This window comes from Cephus cinctus, unplaced genomic scaffold (genome assembly GCF_000341935.2).
Source record: "Cephus cinctus unplaced genomic scaffold, Ccin1 Ccin1_scaffold0215, whole genome shotgun sequence".
NCBI classification, from domain to species: domain Eukaryota; kingdom Metazoa; phylum Arthropoda; class Insecta; order Hymenoptera; family Cephidae; genus Cephus; species Cephus cinctus.
In genome coordinates, this window is record NW_014332933.1 from 3,771,590 (window position 1) to 3,791,905 (window position 20,316).

Genomic DNA, 20,316 nt, shown 5'->3' on the forward strand with positions numbered 1-20,316 from the left:
AGGGGGGGAGGGGTGTGAAAGTCAAGATGAGACGAATCCGAAGAGGTGAGCGAGAAGGAGAGGGGGAAAAAGGGGGAGAAAAATACGTTAAAGAGTAAAGATAAAAAGTCTACGATGGTTATCAGACCATTGTACTAAACCTTAGTGTATACGAGGAGAGCGTAAGAAAGAAAATAAAAGGACTGAGCCTTGCTGTAAATTTCTGAATTACTCGCGCAGTGCCAGTTTGCAGTCCCAGACCGGTAATCTTCTGGGCAAGGAAAAAAAAAAAGAAAAAGAAAATTGCACTTCGCGTAAATGAGAGTGGAGAATAAGAGTAAGTGAGAAAGAGAGCCATAGCACGCGGAAGCCTGTCAAGCAGTTTAGGTGAGAGAGAAAGGAAAAGTACTCCGAATGGTAGATACGGTGGCAAACGCTCGAAATTAACGAGAACGCGGTGGTTTACGTGTTAAATCGTGCCGTAGGATGGTGGTAGGTGAGACGAGTGTAAAATAAAAGTTCTCCCCATTTTCTACACATCGAGGGCGATCCGTAAAGGATATAAATATATAAAACAATTTTGCGTGGGTATTACCTTGTGTCTCTTATCGGTGAATGAAGAGCGTACTGTGACTGGCTCTTATCCCGTGGCATCCTATGTAGACAATTGTGAAGCCGAGTGCACGGGCAGATAGACCCATATGCAGCGACGTACGAAGACGCCACTCTGGTGGCATCGGGCGGAACTATTATTAACGATGGTTTACCAGTGACAATTGCGATGCCGTACGACGGTAGAGCCACGCGACGATAGCGAGCAGACACCTAAATTAATGACGGACAACCGACTAGAGAACTGCTTGGTAACGTAGCCGACTGTTAAGTGACTTTCCAGGAATGGATTTAGTCGTTGCGCAATATGCCAATGATCCAAGAGGTCTACGTAGAGTCAAGCGAATCTGTCACCGTCCTCGTGTTGACATCGCTCTTCGCTCGGGAAAGGAACAGTGTCGGCCAGTTCTTCGTGCCGTCGTGTCAGTAGTGGTGTGTTTGCAAGTGATTCCGAGGATTTTCATGATCGGGATTGAAATATTCTTTTATAGGTTACGAGGCGAAGCAATCGAGTACCACGTGGATCGATTCGCTACTCGTTCGTTGGGGTCTCGTTGGTTTGGATAAATAAAAGCACCGGGACGAATCCAGTTTACGAGCTGAATGGCGGCGAGGCGTGAGGATAGGCGGATTAATAAAAGGTAAGAGAAATACTCGGGAACGGAGTAAAAGCCAGAGAAAGGAGCAGCGGTACGAGGAGTGGCGAAACGGCGTCGTTGGCACGAGCCATAGCGAGTCGCGAGAAACGTTGCAATTAGCGTTGGCTGGCTGGTAACTTCCTGCGGGTTCGTCCCGTTTCTTTCTACCCAAGGCGGGCGCAGCTTCTGATAGAAATGATGCTCGTTGGTGCTCCTTGTTCTAGAATGCAGCCAACCCACTGGTTAAGTCCCAAGACGACTGAAATATCAAACTTTATACGTCTGGCGGTCTGAAGAGAGTACCACGTTGCGGTTCATCAAAGCGGCATTCTCCAACGTGGAGGAAGACGAAGCGTAATGATAATAAAAAAAAAAAAATGGCCACGATCCGCGAGTACGGCTTAGAGCCATAGGAGTGGGCTACGGACAGAGAGCTTTGGGTAAGGTCAGAAATGCCAGAGTGAAACAAAAAACAGAGACGTATATATATACGCGTACCCTTGAAGGATCTTAGGTCTAGGAGGTAATGCATTTCCCGATTGATCTCAAGAAAGTCTCGGGATACTTGGGGATGAGAAAAAGGAAGTCCAGGTCTCGTATGATCCTGCAACGATAGGACAGGCTGGTATTCCAAATGGACGCTAAGAGCAGACAGAAGGGTAAGACCGACCCCTATCTTCCTTGCGAGCGTGCAGAGCTGCTAGGGTGGTTGCGGAGGGACGAAGGGAGAGTAGAACGAGGGGTGGCCTCTCTTTGACTGGCGAGCCCCGAATGAAACAAAAGGAAATCGAGACGGGGTATGAGTGTTTTGTTGCGCCACCCTCACCACTTTGGGATAAAGAATCCACGCTTCGATATTTCACCCCCGAGTACAATGCGGTCATTTGCATTTTCCCAGGGAATTTTTTTCCCCAGCCTCTACGTCCGTGCAGTGCAGTGCAATACAGTACCGCCTGTGATACGGCCTGTAAAAGGCGGCCCTACCACAACCTGACTCATATATATATACAGTACTAAGGGTTGAAACTGGTTAAAGGGACGAAATTTACCCCTCTCCGCGCTCTCCCTCCCACTTCAACACCCTCAAACTCCGCCGTGGAACAAATTGCGAGAATTATGGAAATCGTTCGACAGCCACCCGATCGTTGAGCCTAATCTACCGTGAAAGTCAAGAAAAAAAAAGTCCATCAAACCCTCATTACGATATAGAAATTTTCACTCGATTCCGTAACGAGTACTCGTCATCCCCCAAAACATTAAATCCAATCGACTTTAGCCTACGAAGAAAGCACTGCGCCATGGCAACTAATGGACGGTACAGACGACGCAGCTGCTATGACGAACGTTCAAGTTATAAACGAAAAGCCATATAGATCATGTGCCATATATATATATATATATATATATATATATATATATAGATATAGATATAAATATATAACACGTCAAAGATATGCTACGTACGTATATATGTATTCGTAATATAGTATAGAGTAACGTGTCTCGCAACAGTGAAGCAACGATATTCACGATATCGTCGATAATTCCGATAGTTATGTCCCAGCGTATGTACCTATGGAACCGTCAGGCAGCAGCATAGTCTATAAATTGGTCCGTGGAGGGAATAGGAACCTGAAGGGACAACGAGGATGTGGAGGGTTGAAGAGAATGAGGGACGGGTTATCGTGGGAGAGGCCAATTCAAGTGTTGGACGAGGAAGAGTAGTCGGAGTGTCCTAAACCGCGCGCACTGACACCCTAAGCCAACTACACAATGCGACGTACATTATAACGTGGACCCAGGGAGAAACAGGTTAAACGTAGGTACAGCCATTGGTCTGTACTAATGTGTACATACGTACAGATCTCATTGAGCATCGTGCTTTGAGGGTACATAGTCATGCAGAGAGACAATGGTGTCCAGTAGTAGCGAATCTAGAGACCTAGATATAGTTATGCAGAACTTAGAGTATGCTGTGTGTGTATATATATATTACGTGGGTATAGATATACTGCTGGATGGAGAGTCCCTAACCTCTAAATGGGAGCGGGTCACTCGAAAGCTAGTAATTTCAAGCGTTTCTCACTGCTGCGAATTCGGCATCGAGTGGAAGGATCGGGGAAGTCCGAGTTCCGAGTACCCTCGGATGCTGGAAATTCCTCGTGAAGATTCTCTGTGCACGTAGTTTTGCCGAAACCGCATATCCGTGTGACGTACCCGTGTTTAAGAAGACGTGAGTATCCTTGAAATGTTATTGCTTGGTCTGGCTACATACCTCCCGCTGGGATTGGAGTGTTGTTTTCTTATGAGGTATATATAAGGGCGCCGAGAAGGGTGTTTAGGTTTAGGTTATTAGCTCAGAGGAACCTGAAGCACGTGCCACGTGGGGAGATAGACTCGTGTGGTAGTAGGAGATGGTCTTTGGAGTTTTACGAATTCTTTAGGGAGCTTCACGTGTATGCGTGCCCAAGAAAATGTTCTAGAAGAATTCTACGGTCGAGTTGTAGAGGCTCTACTTGCTCTCCGAAGCAGACCTCGACGATTCTTCGTAGAGAATGACGTAAGTCATCCCCGCTCTTCGGACGCATTGTGGTCAATGCTCGAGCGCACTACATACGAGTATTCGATGAGGTACATATATTTATATAATAACCCGTAGGAGGTATCTTTTCACGAGTCGGAGTTTACGAAGATTCCCCTGATCGCGAAAGACGATTGCTAAATAGCGTGTTAAAAATTAGTATCCGCAAGATTTCGAAAATGGCATGGTAAACAAGACTTTCACTGAAATCGTTGAGATAATTGTGTCGGCAGAGTCCGGAGGCCGTTTCCGCTTAATAAATGAATGTCAGAAGTGCCAGTTAATATTTTTCGTAAGACAATAACAATGTAATGGCGTCAGTTGTTGCGAGATAAAAGTGAATTAAAGTATGAAGAAACTTACCTCTAGCTTATTTCTTCTCTCGCCAACACACTCGTTGCTTTACCCGACAGAAGTAGTTTGCCTGACCACGTTTTTCACGAGGGATAAACGAAGCAACGCGCGCGTTTATCCGTGTCTGCGTATGCGCAACTCGTGAAGCTTGAAAAGTACACACGACACAACCAACCACTGCCTAGTTACGCGGAGTCACTCGGGTGAAAGCAGGCAAATGCGACGGCTCTCGTATTAACGTCGGGACACTAAGCACGCGGCTTGTTTTGACAGTTCCCTCGTTCCACGCACAACGAGAGAACCGTGAGATTTTGAGCGCGACAAGCCCCCACGAACCACGCGCCACGAGACCTCGCAGTGGACTGACTACTAGTGTGCTTGGATGCTGCGAGCATGCCAGAGCGGGTGCGTGGGTGCTGCACCGTGTGTAGTACCTACTGCGCATTCGCCGGTTCAGTCAGTTTACCACTAGTAAATTCTCATGAATTTTCCATGTTATATAATACACTAGCATTTATATATTGATAAGTGTAGTAGGCTTCTTGAACGCCATCTAACCACTTTTTATTACAAGTCAAGACCTGCCTTGTTGTAACGATAAGAATTAATGCATTAATAATGCCCGCGCGCACGTCAACCAATGAGCGATAGCTGCCGAAGTCACGTGACACGCCGTTGCTCGTGTTAACAACCAGACGGATTCCGTCCGACTGCATTTCGGACGATTGAAAACACAACTAGCGCCAAAGTCTCTCATGCAATATGTATATGGTGTACTATGTAAATCCGATACTGTACTAACGGACTAACATGTAAAACAAAATGAGACGCAAAGCAGAACAAACTTAGTGAACTAATAAACAACCGGAACGTACATGGAATTAGGCAGCGTTACTTTGGTACGCCCGAGAGGGTAAACGTTAGTGCACTCACGTGCGGACGCTTTCACGTTTAATGCAAACTTCGTGACAAAAAGTAATTAATTTGAGGTATAGTTAATTACCGAGTCGCATGCAGACCAACACTCGTGACAGTAAACAATTGCAGCGACGACGTTTTATTCGCAACTTTAACTAGTTTCGTTGCTCTTTTTCTCACGGTCTTTGTTGGCTTTGTATTTCGGATATTGTTAATATCTAGTACACCGAAGAGAAGCACTACACTGCCAAATCCTTCAGGTACCATGCTGGAGTGTCCGTGCGATGAAATTAACGGATGACGGCAACAGGGAATTTTTTCTCGAAATCGTCACAGCTGCGCAAATGGTAAACAGTGGACAGCCCGAGGCTGGTAACGTGCTGAGTACCGAATCGTGTCGTGATACCAACCTTCCTTGCATTTCCAAACGGTCAAAGTAGAATACGTGCTCAGTAAATCGAATGCATCATCCGTTATATTGTGAATCCTTTTGTGCTTGATGTTATATGCAATAATCTAACATACATAGATATACAGAGAATGGTGTAAATGTAGGAGCAAGTGCAGGTTTCCGCTTAAATGTCAAAGGAGTTTGTTTGCATCGAATGTCGGATGAACGAAGCGCGAATTTATGGAAAGTGGATGATTCGGGAGTGAAACGAGGAACTACTTCGCGAGGAGTGTTTCATATGTACAAAGATACATGAATGTATGTATGTCTATTGGATTCCTTGTATCATTCGGATTATTCATTTTCAGATGAAATACCGTAGCTGCCTCTGGTATATTCTGCGACCAAATTTTCAACCAAATTCGATACCTGAAAATGGATGTCAATACAAAACTTCACATTCAAGTCGTGGGTATGTGATACAACTGCGTAATCATAAATCTTTACCAAGTATCAGATTACGCGTTCATTTCATAGCCCTCAAATAAATATAGCAAGCACCATCAATTAATTTGAAATCATAATCTATTCAAGTATCGTTTTAGAGTTGTTCGATTGTTCCCCGTCAGGGAGCAGCAGTAGTAATCAAGCATGGCTTCTCTCCGAGCTTCAAGTAATTGGCAAAATCAAGGGAAAATCCTGCAAGAAATCCGCTAGTTTCCTTGGTACATACAACCTGAAGTATCCGTCGTTGGAAAACTGTGCAGAACTCAAATGGTAAAGGGCTATAATGAAACCGGCTAACGAGGCTGGCTACTCTACGTTCCTGTACACGTAATGAATGAAGATAAGCCTAAGTCATCAACGACTTCTTCTACAGTGTATACAATGAATAGGTATTTAGAAATACTAATGCCTCTAATGAACGTTTATACCATACATATAATTAGACTGTAATACGTAGTCGACTATCAAGCAAGCTTAGCTTATTCAATTTCAATATCGATCAATCTCAGTAAGATCGAAATTAAGTTGACGATCATTCCAGCATACAATGACGGCCTTGGTCTCGTAATACTCAAAGGAATACATGTTTTCACAGGGCTAGTCAAACACTGCGTGCCGTATCGTTCAGCAGTTACGAGCAATGCTATTAACCTTGAGGATACAGAAGTTTAATAGAGGCACATGCAAGGGACGATAATAGATCCTCCAGGATTGATAATGTTAGCCAAACCAAGAACCCTATAACCATCCTTCCTTATCCAGAAGACCTGACAGGAGTTGAGTATATATGCTGAAGGATGATATCGATGAGGACCAGGGTTTTCCGCATGGTTAAAACGGGATTAGCAGATGTCAACTTCAGGATATCAAGGTCCTTGTGGTATCTAGGCATAATACACTCTGTAGATGTGTAGTATCTACAACCATAGAAAATCCTTTGAACTTGCTTTTGGACCAGGATCAGAGTCAAGGAAGTTCCAGAGTTCTTCCTCATGGTGCTGGCACTACGCCTGCACTAACCTAACCTAACCACTAAATTCACACAGTACGATCAAAACGTTATGGCAACATACAAGCTTGGGACTACTGTACGACTGGATGCAGACTTCGCTGTTTGTACAATGATGAAACCCGCGCGAGCTCAACGACGTCGCGGAAGATGCTGCGCCGTCGGGACGTCTTTAGAGCTTTATGAATATGAATGAAGACGCTCGTGAGGAACACGAAAGTGCGTTTCCGAAAATCATTCGGAGACTATGCACCAACGCAGTTTTATCAGGTTCGAGAACCCCCAAGGATTAAAACTATTACGAAAATTGGATAAAAGTATTTCCGGTCAATTATACCGAGAAATTTGCTCCCACTCGGTCCAGAATTCTCGGATAGCGTGATTCTACGGGAACGCCCAGACTTCCTATAATTTCCTAGGGCGCATAAGGCTAAACTTGTGGGGTATGGCCAATTGCTCCCATTAGATCGAACGATTCTAGTCTATACTACAGTATACGTATATATACGCATGTACAGTCAGTTAGATATGTACCCAGAGAATCCTAGTAGGAACACGTAGATACACCTGTAGATACCAGGTAGACCAGTAGCTATACATACAGACACTGTGTAATCCTGGAGTGGAACGCACGAACCACAGGAACCATTAACGACGTCGCCCATCTAAGTTTACCAAGTGCTCTTTGCCAGTTAGATTTAAGTCGATTCAATAGAAAGCGCGTGAATCATATAACATCTGCATATAGACTTATACGTATTTTATTACCCATGTCCAAGGAGGTATGGATTCTCGAGCATGCCCTCGGTACCCCTATATTCCACTGTAACGGTGTACTGCAAGATTTTCCAGATAACTAGTTCCGAGTCCTCGATGGTTCCCACACGTGACTCAATTTTCTCAGGAAAATTGTTATACATAGTACCCAACGCGAAAATGCTATAGATAAATTCTGCAAGACCCCGTATACTGTGCCAACGATATACGCATAGTACCACAGTGGCTCTGTGACACGAAACAAGGACGTAGACAGAATATCGATAATCCTTTTGCGCTAATTCTCACCCTGGTGGCGACTTGGCTACCTATCGATTTTTCCCAGGAATTGGTCGGTCCTCGCCATTGAAGCTACCACCAGGATCACCACCACACAGCAAAAGCCCAATGGCAGTTTCCGGTAAGGATCAACGGCTGATTACTTTTCCAGTAATGATATCGCTTGAGATAGACGCAACGGTACAGACCATAATAAAACTTTATTCAAGATCTGCCTTATTTTCTCTTACTCTGTAGTGTATATATATATCTATTTATCATTTTCTCAGAAGCAAACCGACACTTGGCCAGGAATTATTTTCTTCTAGACTGCCCGAGACACTTTACCCAAGCTTGGACATTCGAGGTTTAATTTTTTTTCTTCTTTCAGCTTTTCCTCCTCCTGCCACCCTCGCCTTCTCTCACTCTCCATCTCTTTTCTGCATGATGGCCCAAGACGCTCAACTTCGTAGGAAGTATGGAACCCGAAGAAAAGGAAGATGAAGAAGGAGCCGTTTACGTTTCTCCGACGAGGGAATATTTTATCATCCATGAATAATGTATCTCTCAAGTTGATACGGTGCGACAACATTTAGGCAGACTTCGACCAATATTGAGACACCGTACGATTCTACCACGTGCTGTTTTCACCTCATGCAACCGCCCATATTTTTTATTCGTTGGTACCACTGCGCACTGTGTCTGTGTACTTGCTTCTTCAAATCTACGGACATACAAATCGTCAGGGATACCAATCTATTTGCTTTACTTTTTTCGCTCTTGCTCTTAAGAGCAATCTATCGTTAAATCTAGCGTTTTACACGTTCGCGCTTTACCCGTTCGCGAGCGCTAAATCTCTGGTAACGAATATTCGTGCACTGTAGCAAAACAGAGAGCAAAGATACAGGCTTGCAAGGGAGCGAGAGAGATGGAGAGAGAAAAAAAGAAAAAGAAAACAAACGGGGACTTTCTATTTTACGCCGAATAAGCACGTCCTCGGCGCTAACGAGATTCGATTTTCTGCGGATGGGGTAACAGGGGGTTTGTGTAGTATGCGGAGAGGTTGGATAAGGGGGGAGGAGGAGAGCGAGATCTTGCGATTAATTAATTTTCAGGAGAACAAAGGACAGGGATACTGGTACAGTCAAGGTGTGAGAAAATAGAGAGCGTTGTACTTATACTGCAGGGGAATATTTTTACGTGTTACGTGTACTGTACTCTATTTTAATATTTGTCTAGTAGATATAGTATTGCAAATTAATTTGCAAATTGAGCAAACTTCACGAAACGTACGATAATATTTCTCAGGATTTGGTAAAAAATTTTAGTTACCGACGTTTATGACTGTACCGAGTAAATCCACGTGTGGCTACCTACCTCGTTATAAACCGTATGAAAAATGTTCTACCCTTGTGATTTAATAACTGGGAACCATAGTCGCGGCACCGTCTAATTAAAGTGACACACGTTTTTCGAGCTGGGTTTGTGTATGCCAGCGTAGCGACGCTACTCTTACTAATGCTAATGCGACTAATATTTTCTGTTTGCCAATTATCGTTTCGATAATTTTCTCCACTTGAACGACCATCATATGACGTTCCAACTTCGTTATAATTGGGTAACGAACCTGAATTATTAAACGATTTAACCGTTTACTTGTATTGTATACTAACGCCGGGTACCCACTTGCGATGGATTTTTGAATCAATAATTTTCAAATGTTTCCTGAAGTTATTACTCGATCCTCTGAACAGCTTAATTGTTATATGTATATGTTTTATTATGTAACCATTCGATAGATTTATGGTTCACAGGATATAGGAGACAAATAAATTTACCAGTTTGCCATTGTTGTGGTTCCCCTACTACAGCGTTGCTTGCAGCTTCGTTCTACCATAGATAATGCGAATGTCTAAGAGTGGCTAACTTTGGGGTCGCAGCCGCTAATTAAAGCGGCATTAAAACTCAGCCACGATACTTGAACTTTGCGATTACGAGATAACGGAAAGACGATGCTGGGGCATCACTTTGCTCTGACCTTTCTTAATCTTTCTTTCCCCTTTCTCTATACAATTGAGACTCGCGTTACTTCCGTGCAAGATCGAAAAACTTGCTCGTGCTTTGTGCTCGTTTATAGTTCTTTCTTTGGTGTTCCAAAAAGTACCACGTCTTCTGTACATTTTTTTTTTGTGTACGAATGCGAAGAGAATGATTTTTAAAAAAGTCCGTACCACATTACTCGAAACCGACTCACTGCCGGAAACCAAGCGTGGCCTTTAGAAATGCTCCACTTCTCGGAAGACTCGACACGAGAGTTTCCTCGTTAGCTAATTAATTGTTTCTGGTAGATAACGTTGTTTCGAGGGGGCTTTATAACGGGCGGTACCGGTGAGCAACAGCGCACTTCCCCGTCCATTTTATCAGGCCACTGAGAAAAAGCAAAAACAATGCTTCCGTTCTTAAAGCAGGATAAATCCTCAAGTTAGAAAGAAGATACCGCCCAAAGTGTTCTTTCTTACATTTGAGATTTAGATTCTTAGATTTACTTTTATGCGGTACCCTTAAGAGTCTTGTATCCGCTACTTATACGTCACATTATATACCAATCTACGTTGTTAGGTTAGGTTAGGTTCAAGCTCCAGAGTCATGAACATTGAACTTTGCTTCGAAAAGATCGTAAACTTTGCACCGTTGCCTTATTAATTTTCAGCTCGAATCCTTTGAAAAGTAACCTTACGAACTTCGGATCATTATTAAACACTGAGTTCCTCTGTGTACCGTACAAGGAAGCATCTCCTGGATATAACTTTCCTTTTTCTTAAGCACAGCGGAAGCCATCGGGTCGCATAAAGAGAAAACGAATAGGAATCCCCGATATAGGTATCTAAGTCTGTACAAATGAGAGAAAAAAATCTTCACACGAAAGCGACACGACTTCTCCGACGTTCCATGAGTTTACACCGTCTACGTGACTAGAAACCGCTTAGAGTATGAGGCTCTTGGACGTGTCACGAGCTTCATACCTTTTCCATACGAGGATGTCACGCATCTTGTGACATGTGGACTTTCAAAGTCCCAGAGACTTCAGTAAACGTCACTTGGACTCTTGTGAAGAGAAATAAATATACTGGAATGTTACGTAACACGCGTCTATACGTATATACGACTGTCCGGAGTATCGGAAGGATTCGGTGAGCAAATGGCAAATGGCAGCGCTAACAGTGTCCTGGTGGTTCGCCTCATTAATTTTCCATGCGTCCTCCTAGTTAGCGCTACGCGACCTGCATCTCGAGAGAGTTCATCCTCTAGGTAGCTAGTGTACCTAGCAGTACCAAGGTACCACGTTCACCGAGCACAAGTCTGGATGATAGGTATCACCGCGTCTCCTGGAGTAGCATGAGGTCGAAGGAACGTGTATTCGAAGGATAGAGTGCTCCTATTTCTCATTCCCGACGCAAGGCCAACTCCCGGGGAAGCACGCTAGGTGTTCGTTCGTGACTGAACAGCTGGAGACATCCTGGCTAAACGGTTCTTCCTTCCACGTGAAAATTGGCACGCTGATATTCCAAGACAACAGGACATGCACGTACAGCAGTATCTACAGGGACAAAAGGATAACTTTGATTCAATTCGTCCCCCTCTCTACCCTCCGATAGTTCTCTCGGCGTGTTCCTAGCCTTACGTTTGTCCATTGTATGGACAGACAGTTCCTTGACGCAGACGATTCTCCAAGTTCCGTGATCTCTCGCTTCGTCGGACACCGGAGGATCGACGCTTCCAAACCCACTTCGAAGTTCCGCCTCGTCCTGATAACGTTGCAGCTTGAACTCGTGACGGATTACTCCGAGTCCTAAAGTTCCACTCGAGTTCATCCTCCACGTGAAGTTATCGTTAGTCGGCAAGGACTAAGCCTCAGAATGATGCTGAACCTCGGGGTGTTAAAATAAGCTATAGTCACGTCTTGGATACGTAAATAAAAGCATAGTGTAATACGTGGTACATACGTAAAGGCGATATCATTACATAAAATTGATTCTTTATTATGTACAATTCCTGGGAGATTGTCACGTGTAAATCCAGTCTGATTTTTCAGACTGCGTCCCCAAGGATAACAAGCGGATGTCGATTGTAAGTGTGATAAATGTCTGCTAGAGTTCTGAAGGATCATTCTTACGTGGAGGCATCGAGGCCAGCTCGTATTGCAAACTCCGTGGAATATCAAGTAGAAAAGCATGATGATCGTAACGCAGATGTTTCTTAATGGCTCGCATGGACAGATCGCGTAGAGTGTAGAGTGGTAACGTGATATATACGTATGTCCTGTCGATCCTTGATGGAAGATCCTGACGTCGCATACCCTGGTACTTGGTGGTCCAGGCTTCCGGGAAGAAGACTTCGCTACAGTTGACTTTGAACCTGGAAAGTATTCTTCCTGCTTAAAGGGTTCGTATCTGTCTTCCTATGTCTGAACCGATTGTCAGACTCCTTTGACAAGTCTATCCTGAATTTTTAATTTAATTCCTTTTAATATTGTTCTCTCTCTCTCTCTCTCTCTCTCTCTCTCTCTCTCTCTCTCTCTGGCTCATCTCCGTAACCTCCGTAAATCTTACCTGTCTCTCGTTTCCTCGTCGACGAATATCCAAGGATGAGTAACGAATGTATTTACGTCAAGGTGATCTCTATAGGATAGTACTTTATAACGAATGGCCTGTCCCTGATAGTCGATCCAGTAGACGCCGACGTTCCGTTTGGTAGTGTTAATAAAGCGGATGAAGGATATTTGTATATTGTTGAGAGAGCGTAGAGCAGGGAGAGAGGAGGTCTCGTCGACGGGCTCCATTTTCCTCCTGGAATTGATAGGAGGTTCAGGAGTCGATAAAAGATATTCGACGATTCTCTATGGCGTCCAGTTTATACCCTACAGATTGCCTTCAATGTTTCTTTGGCTTCGAGTCCTAAGGACGATGTCTCCGTTCGTCCTCAGAGTCTGAAATTCTTTTTTCACGTGCTTTGTATTTTTATTTCATCCCTCTCTCTCTCACTCTCTCTTTTTCCTTTCACCAAGAGATTCGTCCTTTCAACTCGTCGCGCTATGCGTCTTCCGTGCACTGAAACCAAAAGCACATCCAGGATCTGTTAGAAGGACGATCGGAGTCGTGGGAAAAAGAATCGGGGATTTGGGAGGACAATTTTATATTAAATCTGATCAAAGTTTATGTATCGAGTAGCGTCCGTTTGTACGGGACCAGAATGACGTCCTTAAATTGTCAAAGGTTTTATCGTCCAAGCTTCTCCTTGTTACTGAAAAAAAAAAAAAGGAAACTGAATAGAGGAACATGTTGTAGAGAGGTAAAAAAAAAAGAAGGGATTCAGACCAGTGCAAACGTTGAATCTCCATTACGCTTTTGCAAAAGCGGAAGTATGGCTCGGGACAGAGCTGCGAGGATATTCAAGAGAATGGAGTGTCTCTCGCCCAGGGTAATATAAATGGGCTTGCTAACTTTTAAGAGGCGTGCCTCCTTTGGAGCCGACGGTGACTGCCCGTGGAAAAGTTGCCCGAATGAAAATGAATGGAAGCGGCCAGACATTTATAACCGGTGGCAAAGTTGGATTATTTGCAAATGAGCGGCTGAAAACTCGGTACTGGTGCGCGACCTTTGCCGCCGTTAAACAATTTGAACAGTGGTGCACGGTGTCGCTCGCCGCGGCCAGTTTCATTCAAAGGGTCAAAAGAGCAGCGAGTAAAGCAAACGCTAGCTGGTCCTCGCTGAAGACCACGCGATTGTCTCTTTTTGAATTGCTTGAATTCATCAGCAATACAGAACGTAACTCTCTCGACGAGGATTCGCCAGAAGTGCCAGAGAGAACAATCAGAAACCACTATCACGAATCCATTGACCAATCCAGGAAGAATGATGAGCCAAGATGAACTCTCTCATACCTGAATGATAATTACAGTAAATGCAATCTGCGTTCATGAGATCCTAACTAAATATAACTCAAGATAACTAACTTGCATCTTGATCATTAAAATCTCATTCCGTCGATTAAATCCGAACGAAGCCATCTGTCCATAGTGCAAAGGAACTCGCTAAGTGCAATGAGTCGTGAGTTCTAAGCGAATTTCGATTATTAAAATCTTCACCATTGAGAAAGCGAAGATCCTCGCGTATACCAAGTGTCCAATGGCCGCCTTTCAATTGTCGTCATTAGAATGTATTTGGTTGTCTGCTTGTCGCGGAAAGACCCTTAAAAAAAAAGAAGAAAAAAAAACACTATAATTTCCATAGGTAACAATTTCACTCCGATGGATCATTCTGCCTCATGGCAATCGTGTTGGCGATAGAGGTTATGGTGCTTGTGGTTAAAGCGTCACGAGAAGGAAAGCATAGTGACAAAGAGTAATGGCTGGTTTAGAGTAAGTCGGTGAGAGCAGAAAATTATCCTGAGGATTCTTTTATCTCTCGGCTCTCAGCCGTCTCATGGAAAGGCGCCACTGCAATAGCGGATTAACGCTTTGGATACTTCCTCTGGCAAAGAAGTAATTACTAGACAGAAAACACACTATTGGTCCTCCATTAAACTTTTGCGAGTCTCCATCTTGCTTTATTTTTTCACTACTTTTACTTCATTCCTTCCTTTAAATTCCCTTCGCAGCGTGCAGCTAATTTCGAATGGCCTTCTGGACTCATTGAGTATTCTTCTGTACCTCCTGGACCTTATGAACCGCTCCATTAACCCATCATTTCCTTTTACATTCTTAACAAGCGAGATTGGGAATTCCATCTTTTTTTTTTTTTTCGTTGCTAAGTCATAGCTCCTATATCCTTCCTGTCGAAAAATTCAAGCTTTTTCGTTAGAGTGTTTATTGTGATCATCATCCAGCCCTCTTATTATCCTCCTTGCACTCTAGAAATCCTGTTAAGAGTCCTGATTAAAGCCTGAGAGGAATTACAGCGGGTTGCTGTATTCGCAAAATTCCGTCGGACAAACTGCTACAGGAACTCTGGCAGCAGAGAATCGAATACATTCTTGATTAGAACACGAGCGTCTTCGCGCCTCTAACTACGGATTCCCACTAATTGCCTCCAGACGGAGTTACGTCTTCGACCATGGGTACAACAGTCTGAGGTGTCGTGTAATCTTCTTATACTTCTTGTTGCATCTGCTGGGCGACTGTAACATCATACCCAAGCTTAATGGATGAACCATGTTGAGTTAGTCCGTATTCAAGATAATAATCCACATGCTGTATTTTGCATTAGCTGAAAAGAAATAGTTATATTGTTAAATTAATCAAATACAAAAGACTTTGGTAAAACACATCAAACTAAAACAGTAGCCATGAATCAATTGGACGTATGGGAGAGGCGCAGGACTTGTCCGACGTTCTCTACATCCTGGACAGGTGAATCCGGTTAAATCCTAAGGGAATGCCCATGAGAAATCGTCCCGTCGTACCAAGGGGATGAAGAACGAGGATAATACCAATACATAAGACGAAGCACCTCGAATCCCACAATGATATTTGAGAATCCTTAACCTGTTGGTACGTACATAATATATAGAATGTTCCTGGATGTGCTTTCTTGGTTGGTTAACAATATAGTAACTTTTTCAAATACACTACCGAATATCATACACTGGTCATAACCACTGGGTGTATAAAACGTAGCGGACGATATCAAGCGTGAAATATGGTCTCCACGGTGCATCAATTCACAAACATACCGATGCGTATACCTCATATGTATACGTATGTGTATATATATATATTTCGTGCGTTTTATCCCATACGGCTTACACGGGGTAAAAGGAGGGAGAAACAACGATGATGAACAGTATGCCATATTGCGCAAATTCAGTAAAATCGAGTATTACAAAAGCTACTGTTATCTATATTTATTATTCAAAATGGGTTAAAAATATTTTTCAACGAATTTTCACGTTCGAGTCCTCAAGGTAGAAAATAATCAGAATTAATTTTAATTGAGAGATCATGTCTGTGAGATCTTGGGAATTATCTACTACTGTCGTTGGTGCCAGTCGAATATTTAGGAATCCATTGTTGAGCGGATTGAGGTTCCCTAATCTTATGTGGATTCCATGTAATCCAAGAAGTGCTATTCTCAAGTAACTTATCTAACCTGATTGTTTTTCTTAGGGGGTGGTATCTCCAAGGGTTTCGGAGCTCCCATTAGATGCATCATTCTCTTAAGGACAAACTTCAAGGCACTTCTATCCTTTATACGCTCCTTCTCGCGTTGATCGTCCTTAGAGCGCCTCAAGGAACGGACAATATGATCCTGCTCCTCTGCTTCGACGTATCGCTTTAAGTAAAATCATAATGAACAGCGTTTGAATTTGGCGCCATTAAATCCAAAGCGTTACAGCCTCGACGACAGAGAATAAAAGAGAGAAGCCTTAGAAAAAAAATTATTGAACGCTACGTCTGCGGATTTTTTCAAAGTCCCATAACGCTCCTCCATCCTTTGCAGATAATTCTGATGGTCCTTCTGTCTCAATTCCTCGTCTGCCAATTCACTGCGTTCAATGTCGTTCAAACGATTCGCCATTGATTCCAATGTCGGTAACAGATCCGCTACCAACTGTAACGGAGACAAGCAATGTTTAACCCGCGCTCCAACTCCTTTCCTCTACTTTTACACTGACGTTGAAAAATGTTTTGTACTCTATTACGAATATCGGCAGACTTCAAGGCAAACCTATCAGCCATATTGATAAATTCCACCCAGCGATTCGTCATGTCCTTGAGATCCTGTCGTTGAGCTCTCAATTCACGAATCAAAATGTAACATACCAACGAGTCGCTCTTTATGGTTCCCCCAAAGAGTCTCTCCTCGCTATTCGTCAACTTTACGTTACACCTCGCCTCACCGTTAACGCTATCCATTTCACTGAGAATCCTAGCTTGATCCTGAAGGAGGAAAGGAAACGGTATATACATAGAACGTATAGAATTCGTTGAGAGGAAGTAAAAGAATGATTTACGATAAAGTAACTCACAAGAATTCTTTCCTTAAGAGAGCAGATAGCATCCAGCAGAGAACAGTGACATTTATCAGAGCAGGGCATAAACTCAGGATGATGGTACAGTCCAGAATCATCATATATATCATCTTTGTCAATAAGCTTCACACTGTCCGAGTCATTCGAATCATCCAGTAGAACAGCTCGAATGACCCTGACTAATTTCGAATCTCCATGACGAATCACTGGATTATCCTGTTGATCTCCTTCCATGTTTTTCTGATCTACACAAAAATTATCGTCTCTCTCAGACAAAGAATTTTCGTTAAAACCTACAAAAAATGCTCAACGAGCCATTACGATAACCAAACTTTATTTCAACAAGAGACATACGAACGAGCATCTCTCAAACGACCTTCAACCGTTCTACCCATTCGTTAGGTATACTTGAACGTACGTACATTTTATTAACGTAAAGGTTATCAGATTATTAGATCCATTATGAAATTCGAAACTCACTTTTGCAATCCCAAGTACTTACGAATGACGTTTACCGTCTAAACAAAGTTTCGTCTGAACGGAGGCGTTGCGACAATCGTCGGAGTAGAGCAACGACCGTAGTGATTTGCAAACGAGACTTTGCCCTAGATACAAATTAGAGTGCATATACAACATGCAATTATATATTGTATTGTATATTATGGCTTTGGGTACAGTGGTCAGACTGATTTACCCAGGGTTCGCCAATTCCTCTAATTAATATAACCAATTATCGTAGCGACCAAATATCTCTGTCTCTATCTAACGATATAGTTTCCTACTTGGCTATCACCATAGTATACAGTACTATTCCCATGGTGCACCACCAAGCACCATAGTACACTATGGAATACTACGTCTATTCTATATAGAATACATATATATATTCCACCCACGTGACAGAGTAGGTGGCTACGACGCGTCGCTACATAGATATTCCTGCGGTCGTTGGCCGTCCGCAAAGCCACAAACCGTAACTCAATTAATCCTGATTGATCCGCGCGCATACGTAGAGATAGAAAAAGGTTGCAAAGAGTCTCGTGTCGACAAACCAAAAAGAAGAGGCACGCGGTATGCTTGACAACAGCTGATGACTGATCAATGCATAAACTGTATTAGCTGGGTGTCCCATGATGAATGATGAGGCTGGGAGGATAGCCGTCGTAATTGATTAGGAACGTCTAATCGAGATACGTATAAGGAATTCTCGAATGTATTACCATAACTAAACTGAATATAAAGGATATAAATAATATACCGCCATTTTCAGATAGGATATCCTGATGTTACAGCCACGAAGACAAGTAGCAGACGACGAAGTTGTCTCGGTAAACGAGGGAACGGGTATCGCCTCCTAGCGGCGTAAATAGAAACGTCCCGAGAGATTTCCTCGGGATACAACAGAGAATTTTTCAAGACTTCGTTACCGGGAGTCTAGAGGCTACTGAGTATACTGAATTTTCTCGTTAGCATAGCTCAAAGTACGACGAAATGAGGTTACTATTAAGAAAAACTAAATTTATGGATATACTACTTACTCCTGAATGGCGAGAGCATCGTGGGAGCCTCCATATTGCCATCACTAGTACCGGCGTGTTTATTAAACAAGGGTAGGTATACTCGTACGTAAACACATTCATGGACATAAGGGCGCACCTGCATTGCTAATTCTAAAGGATTTTTCAGCGCCTCCAGCAGTGAATCGCATTAATCCTACAGGCACGTTGGGTAGGACGAGGGCTTTGCCAGTCGCGGACACGAGCGCAAATTACCGGATCTCACGGTGGAAAGCCAGCATTATCCCAAAACCCAGGGTAACGCCACCACGGCAAATAAATCAAACCGTCCTGGCGTTATTGTATTTATTGCAGAATTAGGCGTGACGAATGGAAAGCCCCGATGTTTGTTGCGCGATTAACCCGCCACTGATTGCCATTGCTCTGCCGGTACCATAGACGATGGTACGGCAATCGTCATTGGCTAATCGCATTGGACGCGTCGAATAGCTTTCGAGCGTTCGTTATGCTTTAGCCAATGTCGCGGCAGGATATAAAATATCCAACGGAAAGTCTTACACAGTAATATCGAAACGCCGTATTAATGCCGCGAAAGGAAGTCTTTCGGTTAAGAAAGTAATATCCTTCGTGGCAGTTCTCCCTACGTAGAAAATAAATCCAATTTAAAGGATAAGAAGAGAAATATCCTCCATATTGTTACGCGTCATAGACTGCGAAAGCAGTTATGCCAGCAGTAAAAATAAAAGAAAAATGCAGCTCTTAAATGCGGTATACTTCACCGCCACGTCTGCCTCCTGAAGATTGGAACCTGGCGGAAAGTTTATCGACGTGTTCCCGGGCGAGCTTTTCGTTTATACATCCGTCCCAGTCGGGATATGTAAGCGCTCCTGTTATTGCAACGCGAAATTATTCGTCGCGAATATTATGCCGACGAGTATTCCGCGCCACGTCGACTATCTTCGTATACATATTCTTTCCGACGGTAACCGCGTGCAGAGCTGCCGGCAGACACAGTACATAGATTCGTCTGGGCGTCGAGACACCGTGCAACAATCCTTTTTCATCCCTTACTTTTCAGGCACTTCCTACATATTTCTATTATTTCCTCGTGCCTCCCTCAAATTTCTCACTGTTATTTATTCCCATTTTTTCCCCCCTCTACTGATACTCTCCACATAACCTCACAATGAGTGTCGGATCGTAGCGACCACCGGGCTCCATCGTAAAGCGTTATATACTCGATTGGCTCGACGGTTATAAATTAAAGGGCAAATCGTGCCGAACTACTAATTTAATACTCGTAATGGGTTTGGGAGTATCGTTCGTTTATTAACCACCCTTCCCCGTGTCCTCCCCCAGACTCCTCCCTCCCTGTCCCTCATCGCGATTGTGGGATATGTATGAACATAATGGTATGCAATATTTTATCGCAAATTTGTGCAGATTACGCGACTGTATTTATCCGCGCGTAATGTGTCAGTAGTAAAAAGAATTCTCTAATATGTCACGTAGACAGCCAATTACCTTTTTATTCCGTTCTTTTACTTTTTTATATCCTCTTCTACGAATTACGTACACGATTATTACATGAATCCGAGTACACATTAAGCTTACACACGTCTGGTACGTCGGACGCTATATACGGCTATGGACTGCATAGGAAAAAAAGCGCAGAATTTCTTTGCAATACTTTTTCATTACTTGCTAGGATATTAAAAAAAAAAAAAAAAAAAGAAAAGGAAAAA

General features: G+C 43.3%; 4 protein-coding genes across 18 annotated transcripts in view; 1 reads left to right on the plus strand and 3 right to left on the minus strand.

Annotated features, from left to right (window-relative positions):
• The window catches only part of LOC107265245 (prolyl 4-hydroxylase subunit alpha-2), a 37,025-nt gene extending 25,168 nt beyond the window's left edge, over window positions 1–11,857 (minus strand). For 2 of the 5 annotated variants that reach the window (XM_015734511.2, XM_015734510.2), the window contains exon 1: window positions 4,174–4,524. Coding sequence is in view for 3 of the 5 variants with exons in the window: in XM_015734507.2 (XP_015589993.1) it covers window positions 575–633 (59 nt within the window). In the remaining 2 variants the exon portion in view is untranslated. Of the gene's footprint in view, window positions 1–574; window positions 697–4,173; window positions 4,525–11,399; window positions 11,623–11,706 lie in introns of those variants that run through there. The other 3 variants (XM_025082247.1, XM_015734507.2, XM_015734509.2) reach the window with 3 other exon arrangements.
• On the plus strand, window positions 682–9,889 carry LOC112493953. Of its 9 annotated transcripts, XR_003058947.1 has the most exons (6): window positions 702–1,232; window positions 5,842–5,945; window positions 6,079–6,369; window positions 6,576–7,259; window positions 8,092–8,166; window positions 8,416–8,430. XR_003058947.1 is itself a non-coding variant. In XM_025082260.1 (5 exons), exons 2-5 carry the CDS (start codon window positions 5,909–5,911, stop codon window positions 8,495–8,497), a joined length of 366 nt encoding a protein of 121 aa, XP_024938028.1. In that variant the 5' UTR covers window positions 682–1,232; window positions 5,842–5,908; the 3' UTR covers window positions 8,498–9,889. The 9 variants fall into 9 exon arrangements, 3 of the variants coding, with proteins under 3 accessions (XP_024938028.1, XP_024938029.1, XP_024938027.1); XM_025082260.1 differs by lacking the exon at window positions 6,576–7,259 and having other exon boundaries at window positions 682–1,232; window positions 6,079–6,250; window positions 8,416–9,889; XR_003058946.1 differs by having other exon boundaries at window positions 698–1,232; window positions 6,576–8,166; window positions 8,416–8,461.
• A 183-nt stretch (window positions 11,858–12,040) lies between the features above and the next one.
• Window positions 12,041–20,316, minus strand: part of LOC107265249 (von Hippel-Lindau tumor suppressor homolog) — a 16,772-nt gene continuing 8,496 nt past the window's right edge. For 2 of the 3 annotated variants that reach the window (XM_015734521.2, XM_025082263.1), the window contains exons 2-3: window positions 12,635–13,132; window positions 12,041–12,440 (exon numbers count right to left, since the gene is read on the minus strand). In XM_015734521.2, the coding sequence (XP_015590007.1) occupies window positions 12,173–12,440; window positions 12,635–12,864 (498 nt within the window). In that variant the 5' untranslated portion in view covers window positions 12,865–13,132 and the 3' untranslated portion in view covers window positions 12,041–12,172. Of the gene's footprint in view, window positions 12,441–12,634; window positions 13,326–13,399; window positions 13,966–14,037; window positions 14,273–20,316 lie in introns of all 3 variants that reach the window. The other variant, XM_025082262.1, reaches the window with a different exon arrangement.
• Window positions 14,775–20,316, minus strand: part of LOC112493616 — a 7,529-nt gene continuing 1,987 nt past the window's right edge. Inside the window, exons 2-6 of the mRNA XM_025082257.1 lie at window positions 17,052–17,299; window positions 16,717–16,962; window positions 16,475–16,633; window positions 16,172–16,354; window positions 14,775–15,289 (exon numbers count right to left, since the gene is read on the minus strand). Of these exons, the coding sequence (XP_024938025.1) occupies window positions 15,254–15,289; window positions 16,172–16,354; window positions 16,475–16,633; window positions 16,717–16,962; window positions 17,052–17,299 (872 nt within the window). The 3' untranslated portion in view covers window positions 14,775–15,253. The remainder of the gene's footprint in view (window positions 15,290–16,171; window positions 16,355–16,474; window positions 16,634–16,716; window positions 16,963–17,051; window positions 17,300–20,316) is intronic.